General features: G+C 41.3%; 1 protein-coding gene across 1 annotated transcript; it reads right to left on the bottom strand.

Annotated features, from left to right (window-relative positions):
* Nucleotides 1-11680: 11680 nt before the first annotated feature.
* Nucleotides 11681-15716, bottom strand: LOC130736427 (uncharacterized). The gene is made up of 2 exons (XM_057588263.1): nucleotides 15029-15716; nucleotides 11681-11757 (listed from the first exon to the last, which is right to left on the bottom strand). Exons 1-2 carry the CDS (start codon nucleotides 15714-15716, stop codon nucleotides 11681-11683), a joined length of 765 nt encoding a protein of 254 aa, XP_057444246.1.
* Nucleotides 15717-16052: the final 336 nt, after the last annotated feature.

Here is a 16052-nt window from a genome sequence, read left to right on the forward strand (position 1 = left end):
TTCTTTTGCCAAAACATATCTATTAATTCACGGAGAATGACGCCGGAAAAATCAGATTCGCGAAACTTTCATTTTCCCGCGAATTTCCAACCTTTATATATAGCAAAGAAAGGAAGAAAAACTCAAATTTTCCTCCATTTTCTTCATCAAGGCCGCGAGTTCTACAAGGGAGGGAGAAGAGAAGATTTTCTTCATCGTTTGCTTGATCGTCGATCAATCAGTTGCTACTTCAAGGCTTCGAGGTATAGTCGCTAATCCTTACCTCTGATCGCTTTTTCCATAGCTTTTCTGTAGAGTTTTCTGAGCGGATAGTTTATGGGTTTTTGCAAAACTATCCTGAATCTTTCATTTCTGATTCTAAACCTCTTCCTTATGCGCCCAAGATCACTTCTGCCGGGTTAGATTTTCCGTTATGTCGCCGGAATTCCGCCGGAATCAATTTGAGCCTAAAATACCCATTTTTGGAGTTTTTGGTGTAAAGCTTCAACCTTTAGGATGAAGACTATCGCCTTAGCTTAGTGCTAGTAGGATTAGTTGTCATAAACGTCGTTGGTGACGTCCCTGCAAAATTTTATTTTTGGGATTTCAGTTTTGAAAAATCCTAAGTTAAAAATCATGACCAAAATACCCCTGCGACAGTTTTTGATCCGATAATTTTTCGGGCCTTGTTATGATGTTTGTGGATCGAGACATTCTCTGGAGTCATTTGGGGATTAGGAGATCCCGAGAACTTATAGGATTTGCGATAAGACTAAAAAGGATATTATTTTGAAAAGAAAACTCATAAGGCATTAAACAACCTCTAAATCTTTAAATAAAGATAATAAACTCGAAAGGAAGCTTTGGATGCAAATCTTAGTTTTTGGAAAACGAGAAGTGTCGTCGGATCCAAGTGTTGAGAAAGTTGAGAAGTGTTGAGTATGTTGATACTCTTGTGCTGTTGGAGCAGCTATGTGTTGTTGGGCTATCCTGGGGATAAGTCCGGGAAACCGTTAGTTTCCGAGAGTGTGATACTCTGTGCTCGTTGAGCAGTTGTGACCATCGGATTGAGATGAGTCGGATGATTTGGAGATCATCGTGGGTTATGTGCTGTTGTGAAGAATGTGTCTTTTGTCGCAGAATCGACTTTACCTTAGGGTAAGCTTTTAGAGACTTTAATTTACCTAGAACACGTGGCGACGTGTCGAGTGAGATTCGGAGACGTTGTTTGACTAATCATCCTGCATTCATGCAACATTAATGAGGTATTAACACAGGACGTACTCTGGACCTCGTCGGATTCCAAAATGGTCATAAGACCCGGATTTCCGAGTTCAGAATACCCTTAGTTACGGCTTATGAAAGCATAGGAACCAAGTTTGATCGAAGAAAAATCGAGCCCCATAATTACCAAAAGTGGCCGTGAGCTATTAAAGGGGGAGGAGGAAATTTCCTTTTCCGAAAACTTGTCTTTTCGCGCTAGATTATCGTACCTTAGAGTATAGATTACTTCGAGTAACCTTAGTAAGTATCGATAGCTTAGTTTTCGATAGATTCTAATAGTATTTCTGTGGTTTTGCTCTAAAGGTGATTTTGAGGAATTCCCAGAGGAGCAAGCCTTTGATTGTGAACAAGTGTTAGGAGATCGTCCTGGAGAATCTACAGGTGAGGGCTACTCACTGAATCTCTAGTTAATGCTTAGGGTCGATGCTTTCGACATTGTTTACTGTTTATGCAATTGTTTGTGCTTGATTGGAAAAACGTTTTCTGAGGCTTCGGCTGACAATGTAGATGATGCATCTACTGAATGCTTTTGAGATTGAATCTTCATGCTAAGTGCTAATTGGGTAATTTAGGATGTGTGGTGCATGCCTTATATGCTAAGTGCTATGTGGTTATTGTTTAATATATTGATATATGACATGTTGATTGGTTGTGCTGAGTTATTTATACTTATGCAATGAGATCTGAGATTCTGAATGGTGAGAATAGCGGGCAGGTCATGCCGATTTTATTTTGAGAGTTTTGAGAAAGTTTGATAGGACGAATGAGATTCGGGCCTTGTTATGATGTTTGTGGATCGAGACATTCTCTGGAGTCATTTGGGGATTAGGAGATCCCGAGAACTTATAGGATTTGCGATAAGACTAAAAAGGATATTATTTTGTCGCAGAATCGACTTTACCTTAGGGTAAGCTTTTAGAGACTTTAATTTACCTAGAACACGTGGCGACGTGTCGAGTGAGATTCGGAGACGTTGTTTGACTAATCATCCTGCATTCATGCAACATTAATGAGGTATTAACACAGGACGTACTCTGGACCTCGTCGGATTCCAAAATGGTCATAAGACCCGGATTTCCGTGTAAGAGCGTCTGTAGACGTCTCTTGTAGCAGACCGAAATGGCAGACCTACGGGTTACGGCTGATCTGGCTACCTTGGTTTGGTGTAAGAGACACGCGGGCAGAATGGTCCCACCGTTGCTGGTGCTAGGATTGATCCGTTTGATGTCCATCCCAGAGGCACACGAGCAGAAATGGTCCCACCGTTGCTGGTGCTAGGATTGACTCGTTGATGTCCATACCTATGTTTGGTGTAAGAGGCACGCGGGCAGAATGGTCCCACCGTTGCTGGTGCTAGGATTGATCCGTTTGATGTCCATCCGTTTCCGGAATGCATTTGGTTAACTGGGTTAACCGCCATATCATCTCATGCAACATGCATTCTGACTTAGTTGATGAGTGTGTTTGATACTTGTTAGTTCTACTTGATGCATGTTAACTGTGATTTACAGTCGTTATATTCTTTGTGGAATAATGCAACCCTAGGATGTTATCCCTAGTTATAAGCCTAAGTGGCTAATCTTTTATCGGTATCTATTGGTGGTATTATTTATATAATTCTTTGGAGTTGACCCTCGCGTCTTCTGTGTGTGCTTTGGCGAACAAACGCCCTTTGTCAGATGTCTTCGGCGGGCTGATTCATGATGGTTCATCCTTCGGGAGGAACTAGGGTTGAGATGCGGGAACTGGAGCGTATCGCGGTAGCGAGAGGAGGACGGATGGTGTACATAGACTAGGTCGTTCTGAATTTCAAATTCGGACGACGATCACGCTAGCATGTAGGAATGAGTGTTAGTGTGAGCTCCTCGAGATGGGATTAGTGTAGGAGTAGAGTCTTAGCTCTGAACATCATTTGTTTCTTTGGGGACAGGGTAGTTTCCCACCTATAGCTTTTTGGTGTGGTTTCCTTACGGGGATCACAGAGAGTTGGTTGGACTTAGGAGGTCTTATTTTCAGGCCATTGGGTCAGCTGATTCTCAGTTTTGAGGGATAGTGTTGCGGGTACTTCACCTTTTCATTTGGTTTGTATATATTGCCTACGGGCGTTACACTCTCTTACCCATCACTGGAGGTTTACTCGTGACGTGGCTAGCTATTTACAGCGGGGGCCGTCATATATATTGCATATTAGCTTTATTGCTTTTCGCATTTGGGTTTTATCTAATTCAGTCTTGTCTTAGTTATTATCGAAAGAAAAAAAAATATTCACGTTTTTCCGCATTAAGTTTATTTTGGTTACTAAAGTGACGCCACCGAAATCGGGGTGTTACATTAACCAGCATTGCATTTCATGCAACATACATTCTGACTTAGTTGCTGAGTGTGATTGGTACTTGTTTATCCTATTTGAGGCATGATAATTGTTATTATGATCTTTTATATTCATTGTGATACATGCAACCCTAGGATGTTATCCCTAAACTTCTAAGCCTGAGAGGCTAATAATCATTATCCTATATATCTAGTTTTATTATTTATATAATTCTTTGGAGTTGACCCTCGCGTCTTCTGTGTGTGTTTGGGCGGACTACGCCATTGTCAGATGAGTATGGCGGATTGGTTTACGATGGTCAGCCCTTCGGGGGGGACCAGATTCGAGATGCTTGACCAGGACGACCCAGGTGCATGGGTGGTCGACCCCGTAGGCCACCGTGCGACCTACACCGACCGGATCATGGAGGACCGTGTGGACCGTTTCAGACGCTTGACGGAGGGGGTATTGAGGAGACATATATTGAGCTTCAACTTGCCGCCCGGCGTGCATTGTGGACCCGGCTTGGGAGGACCACCACCACCACCATCATCTTCGGATGATGAGGACCCCTCTGAGGAGGTGCCAGTGGGTGGGACTTCGACGGAGTCCAGTTCGTTTACTGCTGCTGTTATCGAGGATCATGGTTCGGGCCCCGAGCCCGAGAGACCAGTGCAGGAGCGCGTCAGGGTGGATAGAGAGGGTAGGATTGTGTATGTCGACTTAGTTGTCCTGGATGCAGATTCGGACGACGACCGCGCTAGCGTGTAGGATCGAGTGCTAGTGTGGGCTCCTCGAGTTGGGATTAGTGTAGGAGTAGTGTCGTAGCTCTGACCGTCATGTTTTCAGATTCGGGACAGGGTAGTTTCCTACCGGTAGCTTTTTGTGTGGTTTTCCTATGGAGATCACAGAGAGCTGGTTGGATTTAGGAGGTCTTTTCTTAGGCCGCTGGGCCAACTTGTTCTCAGTTTTTGAGGTATAGTGTTGCGGACACAGTATTTTACCTTGGACTGTACATATTGCCTTCGGGCGTTACTTTCTTTCTGTCACCCGTCACTGGAGGTTACTCGTGACGTGGTAGGTACTAGCAGGGCATGTATATATAGTTGTACATTAGTTTCTTTTATCTTTTGTTGAGGTGTTTATTATTTTTGTCTTTAGTTATATTGTCGGAAAAAAAAAATAATTCACGTTTTTCCGCTTAAGTATTTCTTTTGGTTACTAAAGTGACGCCACCGAAATCGGGGTGTTACAGTTATTTTATGATGATGTCATTTAATGCGCGACGTTGATTATGACTTTATTTCAAGTTATCATTATTATTCCGCTGTTTATATTTATTGTTCTTTCGTCGGAGTTAGGATAAAGAAGTTTTTTGGAGACGTGATAATAAAGAGTTTTCTAAAAAGGAAAAATGAACCCTTATCAGTAAATAAAGAAGAGTAAATGAATCGGCGAAAATTATTTGCGAAATTTTGGTAATTACTTGACGCTTGAGAAATCGGGGCGTTACAATGGGCCTGATAGAAACAAAGGCTGAAGTCAAAATTGCTGATGCAAGACTAAGAAGAAGAACCCATTTGAAGGACTACCCCCTCTGGTCCGAGGCTGATGACCCAGAGGCAATCAGAATCTATCTTGCTGATTTGAGACTGCAAGGCTATGAGATTGATGTGGATGAATTCTTCAAGAAACTTCCAGATCCTCCTGACTTTGAATCTCCCAAGAAGAGGAAGACTAAGAGAAAGCAAGTTGAAGCCTCTGAGGAGAATGATCCCTCTGATGGTGATGACAATGATGATGATGAACCACCGCCTCAGAAGAAGGCCAAGAGAGTCAGGATTGTGACTCAAGTCACTCATCTGCAACCAACTCAGGAGCCTGCTAGAACTGCACCTTCTACCTGAGTCACAAGATCTGCAGCTAGAGCTTCAAGTAAGTTTGTTGTTCTTTCAGATGATGATTTAATTTTGCTTGATGCAATTCATGATGAAACCAATCCTGAACCCACACCAATCAATCAACCAACTTCTCATCCTTCACCCCCTAGGGCCTCATTCTTCCAGCCTTCCATTGAGGAAGAACCCCTCTGGAAAATGCTCCAAGCTAACAAACCCTCTGCTTCAACCTCACCCATTATTCTTCCATACAATCCACAATCCTCTGAACCAATAATTTCTGAGACACAAGCTCAAGAGATGCCAAACCCTGAGAAATCCAACTCTGAGCCTCAACCCTCTGATCACTCAGATGAGGAACACTCTGAAAGAATAGATCTCTCTCCGTGTCCCACTATTTCCAATCGTACCAATGTACTTTTTTCTTCTCCTTCCAATAAATCTGAAGCTGCTCAACAATTATTTCAACTTGTTAGAGAAAGAGTTTCAGAAAAACCTGCAAATTTTCTTAATGTTCCAAGTCCTAACCGCTCCTCTGGACCCAGGCTAGAACCTCTGGTTGCTCCGGATTCCCCAATCCAAGCGGTTCCTCTGGCTTCAATGCCTCCTCCACCTCCTCCTCCTCATTCTCCTCTTCCAGAGAATGATGAATCAGTCTCAAATCATTCCCCAGACAAATCATCAAACCCTGAGACTGAAACCTCTCATCAAAACCCTGAGACCAACATATCTGCACATCAGACTTTGCAGATTGGTTCTCTTTCTGAGGTTGCAAGTAGCAATAACTCTTCAACACCTGAACCAAACCTCTCTCTTGTTCCCTACACCTACTCTGGACCAAACACCCTCCTTGATTGCATCAACTCATTTAATCATGAAGCATCTTTAAAGGTTCGTAATGTGCATGGTCGCACTGATCTAAGTGAGCATCCAGACATGGTTGTTGAGGACTGGGATCATCTGTGTTCTTGGCTGGTTGATCAAGTTCCAGTAATGGTGGGGTTTCTAAATGCTGAAAAGAACAAGTGTGTTGAAGCTGCCAATCAACGCCTCAGAAGAAGAAAAGCTCTAAATGAACAGCTGATGAGAGAATAGCTCTATACTGTTATTGAAGAAACCAGAAAGAAGAAGGAACAAGAAGAAGAAGCTGCAAGGATTGAAGCAGAACAACGTGAAGCTGCAAGGTTGCAAGTTCTGGAACAAGCAGCTAAATTACAAGCTAAAGCTGAGGCACTCAGAAATCAAGCACTTAGAATTGTTCTAGTTACTGATGTTGCCTCCACATCTGCTCAAGTTCCTCACTCTGATCAAGCTACAACGTCTACCCAACCTCAGTCAGGTTCAAGGATTGATATCATTGAACAAAGGCTTGATTCTCATGAAGTTCTTCTTCAGAGTTGGAAAGAAATGTGCACCGAGCTTCTAAGGAGGACACCTAAAACCTAGCTTAAGGAACTCTCTTTTCCTCTGTTTTTCTTTCCTATACTTATGTGTTTTCTCTTTGAACTATGTTCCTTTATCTATTTTCCGTTTATTAAATTATCGTTTTCATTATGTGGTGCATAATTACTTGTTTATCATACAATCAATTTTCACTCATAACATTAACTAAGAAACAAAATTTTTATTGATTAATAAGAAACTTCATACAATGGTTGATACACCTAAAAGGCAGGATTTTTCCTCAATTCTCTACATTGCCTACGCATTGCTGCCTTCTCAAGCTCCAGATGATGCTGCCTATGCTCTAAGAGGACTAAGCTCTGGCGCAGCTCCTGCCTCTCAGGACCCTCCGCCAACGTCTCCAGAGCCGCCTCTGTTGCTCTGATTTCCTCATACAGTTCCAGCTCCTTCTGGAAGAAAAATTGCATTTCTTCCATGAATCTGAGGAAGCGTCTGAGGATGTTGTCCATTTCTGGACTCAGGCTCATGCCTAATAGCCGGTTTGTCAGGGTATAGACGCTCGGTTCCTCTGGATGGCGTACATTGATGAAGAGATCTTCATCAAAGGCTTTCTTCCTCAATTGCTCGATGCATGCTATGACGGATGCCATTGCAATTTTATGTTCAAGTGAAAATGAGATGTAAAGACTGATATGGTTTAACCGCTATTTATAAGCTAAGTTCAGTCTACAGAAGTTAATGCTGAAGCAGTTTCTCGAGGATTATTTATTGGTAGCAAAAGTTTACCTTAACTCCTTGGCCGGTGGTAAACGTTCAACCTTATTCATTTAATCTTCTGCATATACATTAATTAAAAACATTTTTCTTTAAAATTTTTCTTTAATTTCTTTTTCTTTTCTCAATCTTTTTACACTTAGGGGGAGTACCTAGTACTTCAAGCTAAGTTTTTCACACCCCGTGCTTTTTGCTTATGACAAAAAGGGGGAGTATAACCCAGTTTTTGATGTGTAAGCTGTGCTAGTGTGATTTCTTTTTCCTTTTGGAGAATTTAAGAGTTCCACTCTTATGACCATAGATGTGTCACTGGGCAAATACAAGGAATACATTTTCACTTCCTCTGAAGTGATACTAGTTGACTCTGATACCTTTACTCTGCTCATGACTCTGAATACTTATGCGCTCTGATTATTTCATCTCATCTATGTCATATATTCTTACTCTGGACTCTTTTATTATTTGGCTCAGAATCTAGATATTACTAATATTTTCATTAAGTCCTAGATTCAGGGGGAGCTAAGCTCATAATCAAGCTGTGACTTGGATTCAAAATGAGCAACATAAACCATTCACCTCAGGATAAGTTTATCTTTATTCTCTAAACTCTGAGTGAATTAAGTTTATTGTTTATGAATTGTTCATCAAAATACTTGGTTTTGTCATCATCAAAAAGGGGGAGATTGTAAGATCAAGTTTTGATCTAGTAGTACAACTCTATGTTTTGATGATTACAAGTTAACTATTAAGTATGAACAATTATGGTACTCTAACGTTGTTTTCTGAGTGTTCAAATGACAGGCCAAGACTCTGGTCCTATCTCACATGATTCAGAAGTACAATGCTCAAAGAGTAACCTCTGCAATGCTTTCGCACGTACTATGTTCAAACTGAACAGTAGATCAAGCTTCCGAAGATCAAAAGATTATAAAGCTCTTATATGGATTCAGCTCACTAGAAGCTCTGAAGGATCAGACACTCTGAAGGATCAGACGCTATGAAGGATCAGACGCTCTGAAGGATCAGAAGCTCTGAAGCATCAGAAGCTGAGCAGTGAAGACTCTGCAGTCCAAGAGTAAGCTGGCTCTGAAGACCAAGTACTTCTCCTCTGAGTCCAGAAGCAGAAGGTACAAAGGTCAGATGATCCAAGCTTCCCTCTGACTCTGATCATCAAGCTTCACAAGTTCCAAGATGAAGCATCACTCTGATCAGAAGTCAACAAGGTTGAAGGTCATGTCGCCATCCAAAGTACAAAAGCAATTGTACCATTCCTGACGACCTTACCTAACTGATTCAGCCACAGCAGAACCTAGTAATTCCATATCCCTAATCCTTGGAGTATATAAAGAGGCTGAAGATTGAAAGATGCCGCCTAACAAACTTGTTTACTCGCAAGCAAAAATTCAAATATCTTCTTAGCAATCTTTCTTCAAATAGAACTAAGTGTGTTACTATCAGCTTTCCAAGAAGCATTTATTTGTAAACCCTAAACCTTCAAACAGTTGTTTGATTTACCTTTAGGAGATCAAGGTTGATCGGATCCTAGAGAAGACTAAGAGAGTGAATCTTAGTGTTAGCTAAGTCAGTGTATTGTTAGTCACTTTGCAGGTAGCAAGTGCAGTTGTAACAAAACTCTGATTAGTGGATTGCCTTCATTCTAAGAAGGAAGAAATCACCTTAACGGGTGGACTGGATTAGCTTGAAGGATTTATCAAGTGAACCAGGATAAAATCATATTTGTGCTTTCCTTATCTATTATCTCTTATCTCTGCACTTTTATCATTGGTGATAAAAGAGATTTATTTAAATCTCAAGTGGGTTAAGTTTTTAGTTATAAAACGCTATTCAAACCTCCCTTTCTATCGTTTTTCATACCTTCAAAGAGGAGCCATGAGATTGAGTGGGTAAACTTGAATCTTCATGAGCAGTGGATTCCTTTCCAGAAATTTCTTGGTCAGGAACATCTTCAGGATCAGAAGCCCTAACATCGGGCACATCATCTTGATTGGGACAAATAGGGGAGTTTTCAGTAGAAACCTCCTCTTTATATGTGACATCCTCATAAACAGGAACATTCGATGGAGCCTCATCACGAGTCTTGGACTGGTACACCTTCCTTGCAGGTTTTCTAGCTTTCTTCTTCACAGAGTCTTTCTTTGATTTTGAAGAACCAATCTTGAGACATATGCATTTCACACCGAGTGAAGTTCTTTCAATCTTGGCTTTGACAGAGTCTTTCTTTCCTGATGCTTGAGACATGATGAGATGAGAACAACAACAAATTGAACACAGAGAATTGATGAACAAATGAAAATGAACGTGAATGAGAATTGTAAAAACAAGAATGACAAGTGGTTGTGATGAGACAATTTTCCCGTTGGAGGTGGTTATATAGCAGTTGGGCAATGAAGCAAACCTCTCTTTGTTGATGTCACAACGACAGTTAATGATAATTAAAGTAAAACTAGCCGTTAACACCTTTAGGAGCGTTAATTGCTATGCTCCTTCAAAGAGGCAAATTCCGAGATTTCCTCTTAGTTTGTCAAATGTACTTGCATCAAGGGGTTTTGTAAAAATGTCAGCCAATTGCTTCTCTGTGGTAACATGCTCCAAAGTGACAATTTTATCCTCCAACAAATCCCTGATAAAGTGGTGTCTTATGTCAATATGCTTGGTTGTGCTATGATGTATTGGACTCTTGGAAATATTAATTGCACTGAGATTATCGCAATACAATGTCATGACATCCTGTTCAACATCATACTCCTTGAGCATTTGCTTCGTCCACATGAGTTGTGTGCAACTACTTCCAGCAGCAATGTACTCAGCTTCTGCAGTTGATAATGATACACAATTCTTCTTCTTACTGAACCATGAGATCAAGTTATTTCCTAAGAAGAAACAACCTCCTGATGTGCTTTTCCTATCATTTGCACTTCCTGCCCAATCTGCATCACTATAGCCAACTAGAGAAGAGTTTGTATCATGAGTATATAGAATACCATAATCACTTGTAGCATTGATGTACTTGATGATCCTCTTTACTTGCAGTAGATGGCTTGTCTTAGGAGCAGCTTGATATCTAGCACAAACACCAACAATCTAGTCTGCTGGAAGTAAGATACAATAAGCTTCCTATCATGCTTATGTAGAGACTTTGATCAACATCTTCTCCCTGCTCATCCTTGGTTAATTTCACATGAGTTGTAGCTGGAGTTCTTTTGAGACCTGACTTCTCTAAACCAAACTTCTTGACTAAGACTTTAGCATACTTCCTTAAGTGACGAGTTCTCCCTAACTCCATCATTCAGGAGTGAGCAGGCTACGTGAAATAGTGAACCATTTTTTTCTTCTTCTTAGGGTTTCCTCATTAGGCCGGGATCGCGAGAGTAAAGAGTACTCGCGCGTCTCCCTTAACATCCCCAGGTATTCCGACCTCCTAACTTAAGACTACGGAGAGTGACGGTATAAACCACACAAATCATGCATAACATGCATAGTTGGTGCACGGATCCACCGCATAAGTCTACAGGTAAGAAGACAACACATAAAGAGGACACAATGCCCTCAAACACATAGTCTGGTACAGGTAATCAGGGTACAGAAACAGAAACATAAATCATCATCATCATCAGAAACTCGGACCATATGGCTTCATCCCCTCGGATCCTCCTCACTGACTCCCCCGCTGGCTGCTGGCACTGACCCTGGCTCTGCTCTCGGACCCAGCTCTGACTCCCTGACTCCGGACGCCTCGCCTCTCCGAAATCTGCGACGGTAAATCCTGGAATCTCGGGAGAATCTAGGGGATCTCACTCGCATGCGGGCTGTGACCCAAAAGCAAGACAAATTCCTCCGGGGTGGAGGAGATCCCATAGACTCCTGGGTCTGCGGAACTCTCTGATCTGGGGATCCTGGTGGGCTCACCACGGTGACTAGTACTGCTGGGATAGGCTCTCCGGTCTCCATAGGCTAGCCTGCCTGTGAATATGGCACCTGTGGACTGCCTGGACTCTGCGGACCAACGTGCTCAGCGTGGGTCGGCAGGAAGAATGAGAACACCATCGAGAGTGTCACTGGAAACCGATGTGTCCTGCTCCTGGATCCCTGCACCACAAAATTGTGAGTCCCTGATAAAAGCAGTATCCGATAACTGGGTCAACATGCCAGCCAGCACCGGACGGGAAATCAGCGTGGATCGCGAGGACTGGAGGGAAGCTCATTGTCGCACCTGTTATCTGCTTTTATAAAAATAAGTGCAAGGGTGAGTAATACGCAACTTGCACAATAATACACATCAGATAAGATAAACGTTAAGACATAAGCCAACATATCATTAATCACACACATGTTAACAAACACAATCAATAATTCAACGTGGTTAAATCAACCTTATTCCTCCGTCCTTCGAATTGACTTCTCTCACTACTTCGTAGGAAATGGTGAGTTCATCGCCAACCTTTTTATTATTTTATTTATCATGTGATGAGTATAATTTAAGGGCCCGAAGCTATTGCTTCCTTATCTTCGGAAAGTCATCTCAGGAACATGGACACTCCTTACAGTCCACTCTTTACCGGACAGTGATCGCTCAGTAGCTCACAGACAGAAGTACACAACGCAACTCTTTGCCTTAAACATCATGCCAATCCCGACCTCAGGGGTCCTGCCGAGACGGACGTGAGAGGTGTACTGTCGTGTAAATCCCGGGTCAATTCATCTCTTAACATGACCACCTTTGGCGTCTCTGTATTCCCACTCTCTTTGTGGTAGTGACAGTACTTTCCTACTCCTTATTGCTCCTTAAGTGTATTTTCAAATATCAATCATCTCCCCCTTATACTTCCATTAAGTTTCTAATAAATTAGAAACAAGCATCTGCAGCCTTACTTAAAGTAAGTACACCATAGTAATTATAGAGGTGAGATCTTTAATAAGATCAAGTAGTTCTAGGAATACAAGCGGGAGTTCTAATCCGCCGTTAATGGTTATGTACTTTTAATTGCTTAGAGAAAAGGGCTCACTTGCCTATATTACTTTCATTATTCCTTTTATTGCTCTACCTATCCTACGGGTAATCCTAAGGTGTTATAGGTGGTTTAATTTTCAAAAACAAGTATCAATAACACATTAAATCGGGGATTATCTCTTCCCTCTTCCTACTACCTCAGATGCTTACCGTATCAGGAACAATCCTAATACCATGTCACTTATAATCCTAGGCACCACTATATCCCATAGTGTACTATCATCCCTTTCTACTGTGCATCACTTCAATCATGGATCAAAGTCACAGCAATTCAGCACAATAATTCATTCAACATTCACTCTTCTAGCACAACATCCAATCATGCATCCAATAACATATAAGCAAGTAATTATATGCTTTCTACCGTAATAACGTTCAACTTATTAGTTGTGTACCAAGACAAGGTCTTGTATAACCCCCTTACCTTTAACCTTTACCAATAGAGGATCGTGTGTGTCTGTGATAGCTCCCTCTACATCACTAATTATGCTTGGGTCAAGATAAGCTAATCGAGGCAATAAATCGTTCGTTGCTATTATTATCATTATTATTATTATTATTATTTTTATTATTATTCCTTTTTGCTACCAAACTAGAGTCATTCTAACTTAGTCTTGATCTCAACTAACTAGGGTGTAACCTATATTTTGCATGTCCATTAATCTGACCTAATTAGTTTTAAGTGACTAACTCATCCACTTAGGTTAATTACTAATTTAAAAACAACAACTTAATCATCTAGTTACATTATGTAAACTAATTTCATTTTCTAATAGCTAATTCCTATAATTCCTTCTATGTTACCATTACTGTCCTCAAGTCCTATACGTCCTCATAATCTGATTTCATTATTTCTAAGTCATTAATCTAATAATCTAACTTAAGCTAAAATATTTCTACTTAATTATTTGTAGTTACTTAAGCCATATTATGTAAATTAATTCTATGACTAAGTTACAATTCCTAAGTCTTTACCTGGTTATTATCCTACTGGTTTCAGGTTCTATTAAGCACATTTTACTGTTCTCAGCTTAACCTCAGGTTCAGAATCACTTATTTTAAGCACTTAATTCAAAGTCTACTTGCAAACTAAGAAATCTATAAACTGAGCCTAATGTTAACATCTAATAGTCTATTCCTATAGTTTTCTACCTTCTGAGTTCAATGGAATCATCAATTTCAGTTTCAGGGCACTCTAACTGTGCCAATTCACGATTTCAGAGGCTGCCCACAAGGTGAAATTGGGGCTTTCCTCTTCAGGGCTCTATTGCTAAAATTAACTATCCTAAAAGCTCCTATGACGTTTCAGAAGCATAAACTAATCCTGTTTGCAGGCCAATTCACTCTCAGAAGCTCAACCCGATAGCCTTTTCGAGCTTCAAAGACCTTGGATCGGTTCTCATTGATTCCTAACAATTCAGGCCTTAAAACTAGTCTAAAGCTTCCTATCTATGTCCTAAGATGCTCAAGGGATCAATTTGGATCGAAAACAAGCTAAAATTGGCGAGTTTCAGAAGCTTACTCGTCGGAAAACGCAGAGACTGCCGGAGAAGACGATCGGAGAATCGTGAAACGTGACCGCCGTGCTACTCCAGGTACTGGGACTTGATCTACAGGTTGTGGGGAGTTGAATGGTTCTCGTGGGTGTGGCTGAAGTGCTCGGAGGTGGAAGAAAAGGCGCGTTACAGGTTCGGTGGTCGCCGGAGCTTCGCCGGAGATGGTGAAAGCTTCGTTTCTCGACCAAAACGTGACCACGAGTAGTCGATTCTCTTGCTCTCCACTCCAGGAACTCAATGGAACAAGAATCAGGATCTAACTCTCTCTGGTTTGAGAGATTCGAAGAGAAGAAGTTTCTGAACTTCCTCTCGGTTTTTCTCCTCTCTCAAGCTCTCTGGGCACTCTCTGAGGGTTTCAAGGGACTCAATGTGATGCTAGGGTCGTGTGGAGTCGAATGGTACCGTTTATATAGGCTGAAAAGTGATTAAATGGCTAATCCAAGCTTAAGCATTTTCAAGGTTGCATCACCAATAGGTTTTCATGCATGATGATTAACCTAGGGCTTCTGGTTGCGTGGGAGGAGTTTGGGAGGCTGCAGAAGTAATCAGAAGTGATGCTTGCATGGTGCAATGGCTGATTGCATGCTTGAGTCAGCGGCACACAAATCCTAGGGTTCAGTCGATTGACCGACGTCTCGGTTTACGTGCAAACAAGCAATATAGTAAAATATACATGCATACACACACACATATTATATATATATTATATATATTTTATAGTATAGTTAGATTGTTAGTGCGTATTTGCCTATTCCGACTTTCTAGGGTTTTGTATCTCCTACGAGGTCGTTACCTGGTTGGTGGGATGTTACACTCTCCCCTCCTTTTTGAGAATTTCGTCCTCGAAATTCACATCCTAAGATACTAAACAGTTGAGGGTTTGTCCTTCTCATATCCTCCTCTAATTCCCAAGTAGCTTCCTCATTTTCCCCCTCACTCCAAGCAACTTTCACTAATGAGATTTCCTTTTTCCTAAGTTGTTTCATCCTTCTATCCAATATCTTTTTAGGTTCGGCCGTGTATGTTAAGTTCTCCTTGAGTTGTATATGTTCAGGTCTTATCACTTGAGAAGGGTAGGGAATGTATTTCTTTGTTTGGGAAACATGAAACACATCGTGCAAGTTTGACAAAGATGGCGGTAACGCCACCTGGTAGGCTGATGTTCCTACTTTCCTAAGGATTTGGTAAGGTCCTAAATATTTTGGTGTAATCTTTTTCGACTTAATTGACCTTCCTATCCCTATAATTTGGTTAGCTCTGAGGAAAACATGGTCTCCCTCTTCAAACTCTAAAGGCTTTCTCCTACGGTCATAGTAAGCTTTCTGCCTATCTTGTGCTATCTTAAGCTTCTCCCTAATTCCTTTCACCTTTTCCGACATATCCTGCACTACGTCGGGTCCTAGTACTAGCTTATCTCCTTCATCAAACCAACTTAATGGGGTTCTACACTTCCTTTCGTACAATGCTTTAAATGGTGCCATTCCTATGCTTGAGTGGAAGCTATTGTTATATGAAAACTCCACTAATGGCAAACAATCTTCCCAACTTCCTTGCTCTTCTAAAGCGCATGCTCGCAACATATCTTCCAGTGTTTGAATGGTTCTTTCTGTCTGTCCGTCTGTCTGGGGTGATATGCTGAGCTAAACTTCAAGTTTGTTCCCAAGGCTTTGTGTAGGCTCTTCCAAAATTGTAACGTAAATCGCGGATCTCTATCCGAAACTATGCTTGCCGGTATTCCATGATGTCTCACTACTTCCTTCACATATATCCTTGCTAATATCTCTAGTGAGTATGTCATGTTAACCGCTATGAAATGC

This window comes from Lotus japonicus, chromosome 2 (genome assembly GCF_012489685.1).
Source record: "Lotus japonicus ecotype B-129 chromosome 2, LjGifu_v1.2".
In the NCBI taxonomy this organism is placed as follows: Eukaryota; Viridiplantae; Streptophyta; class Magnoliopsida; order Fabales; family Fabaceae; genus Lotus; species Lotus japonicus.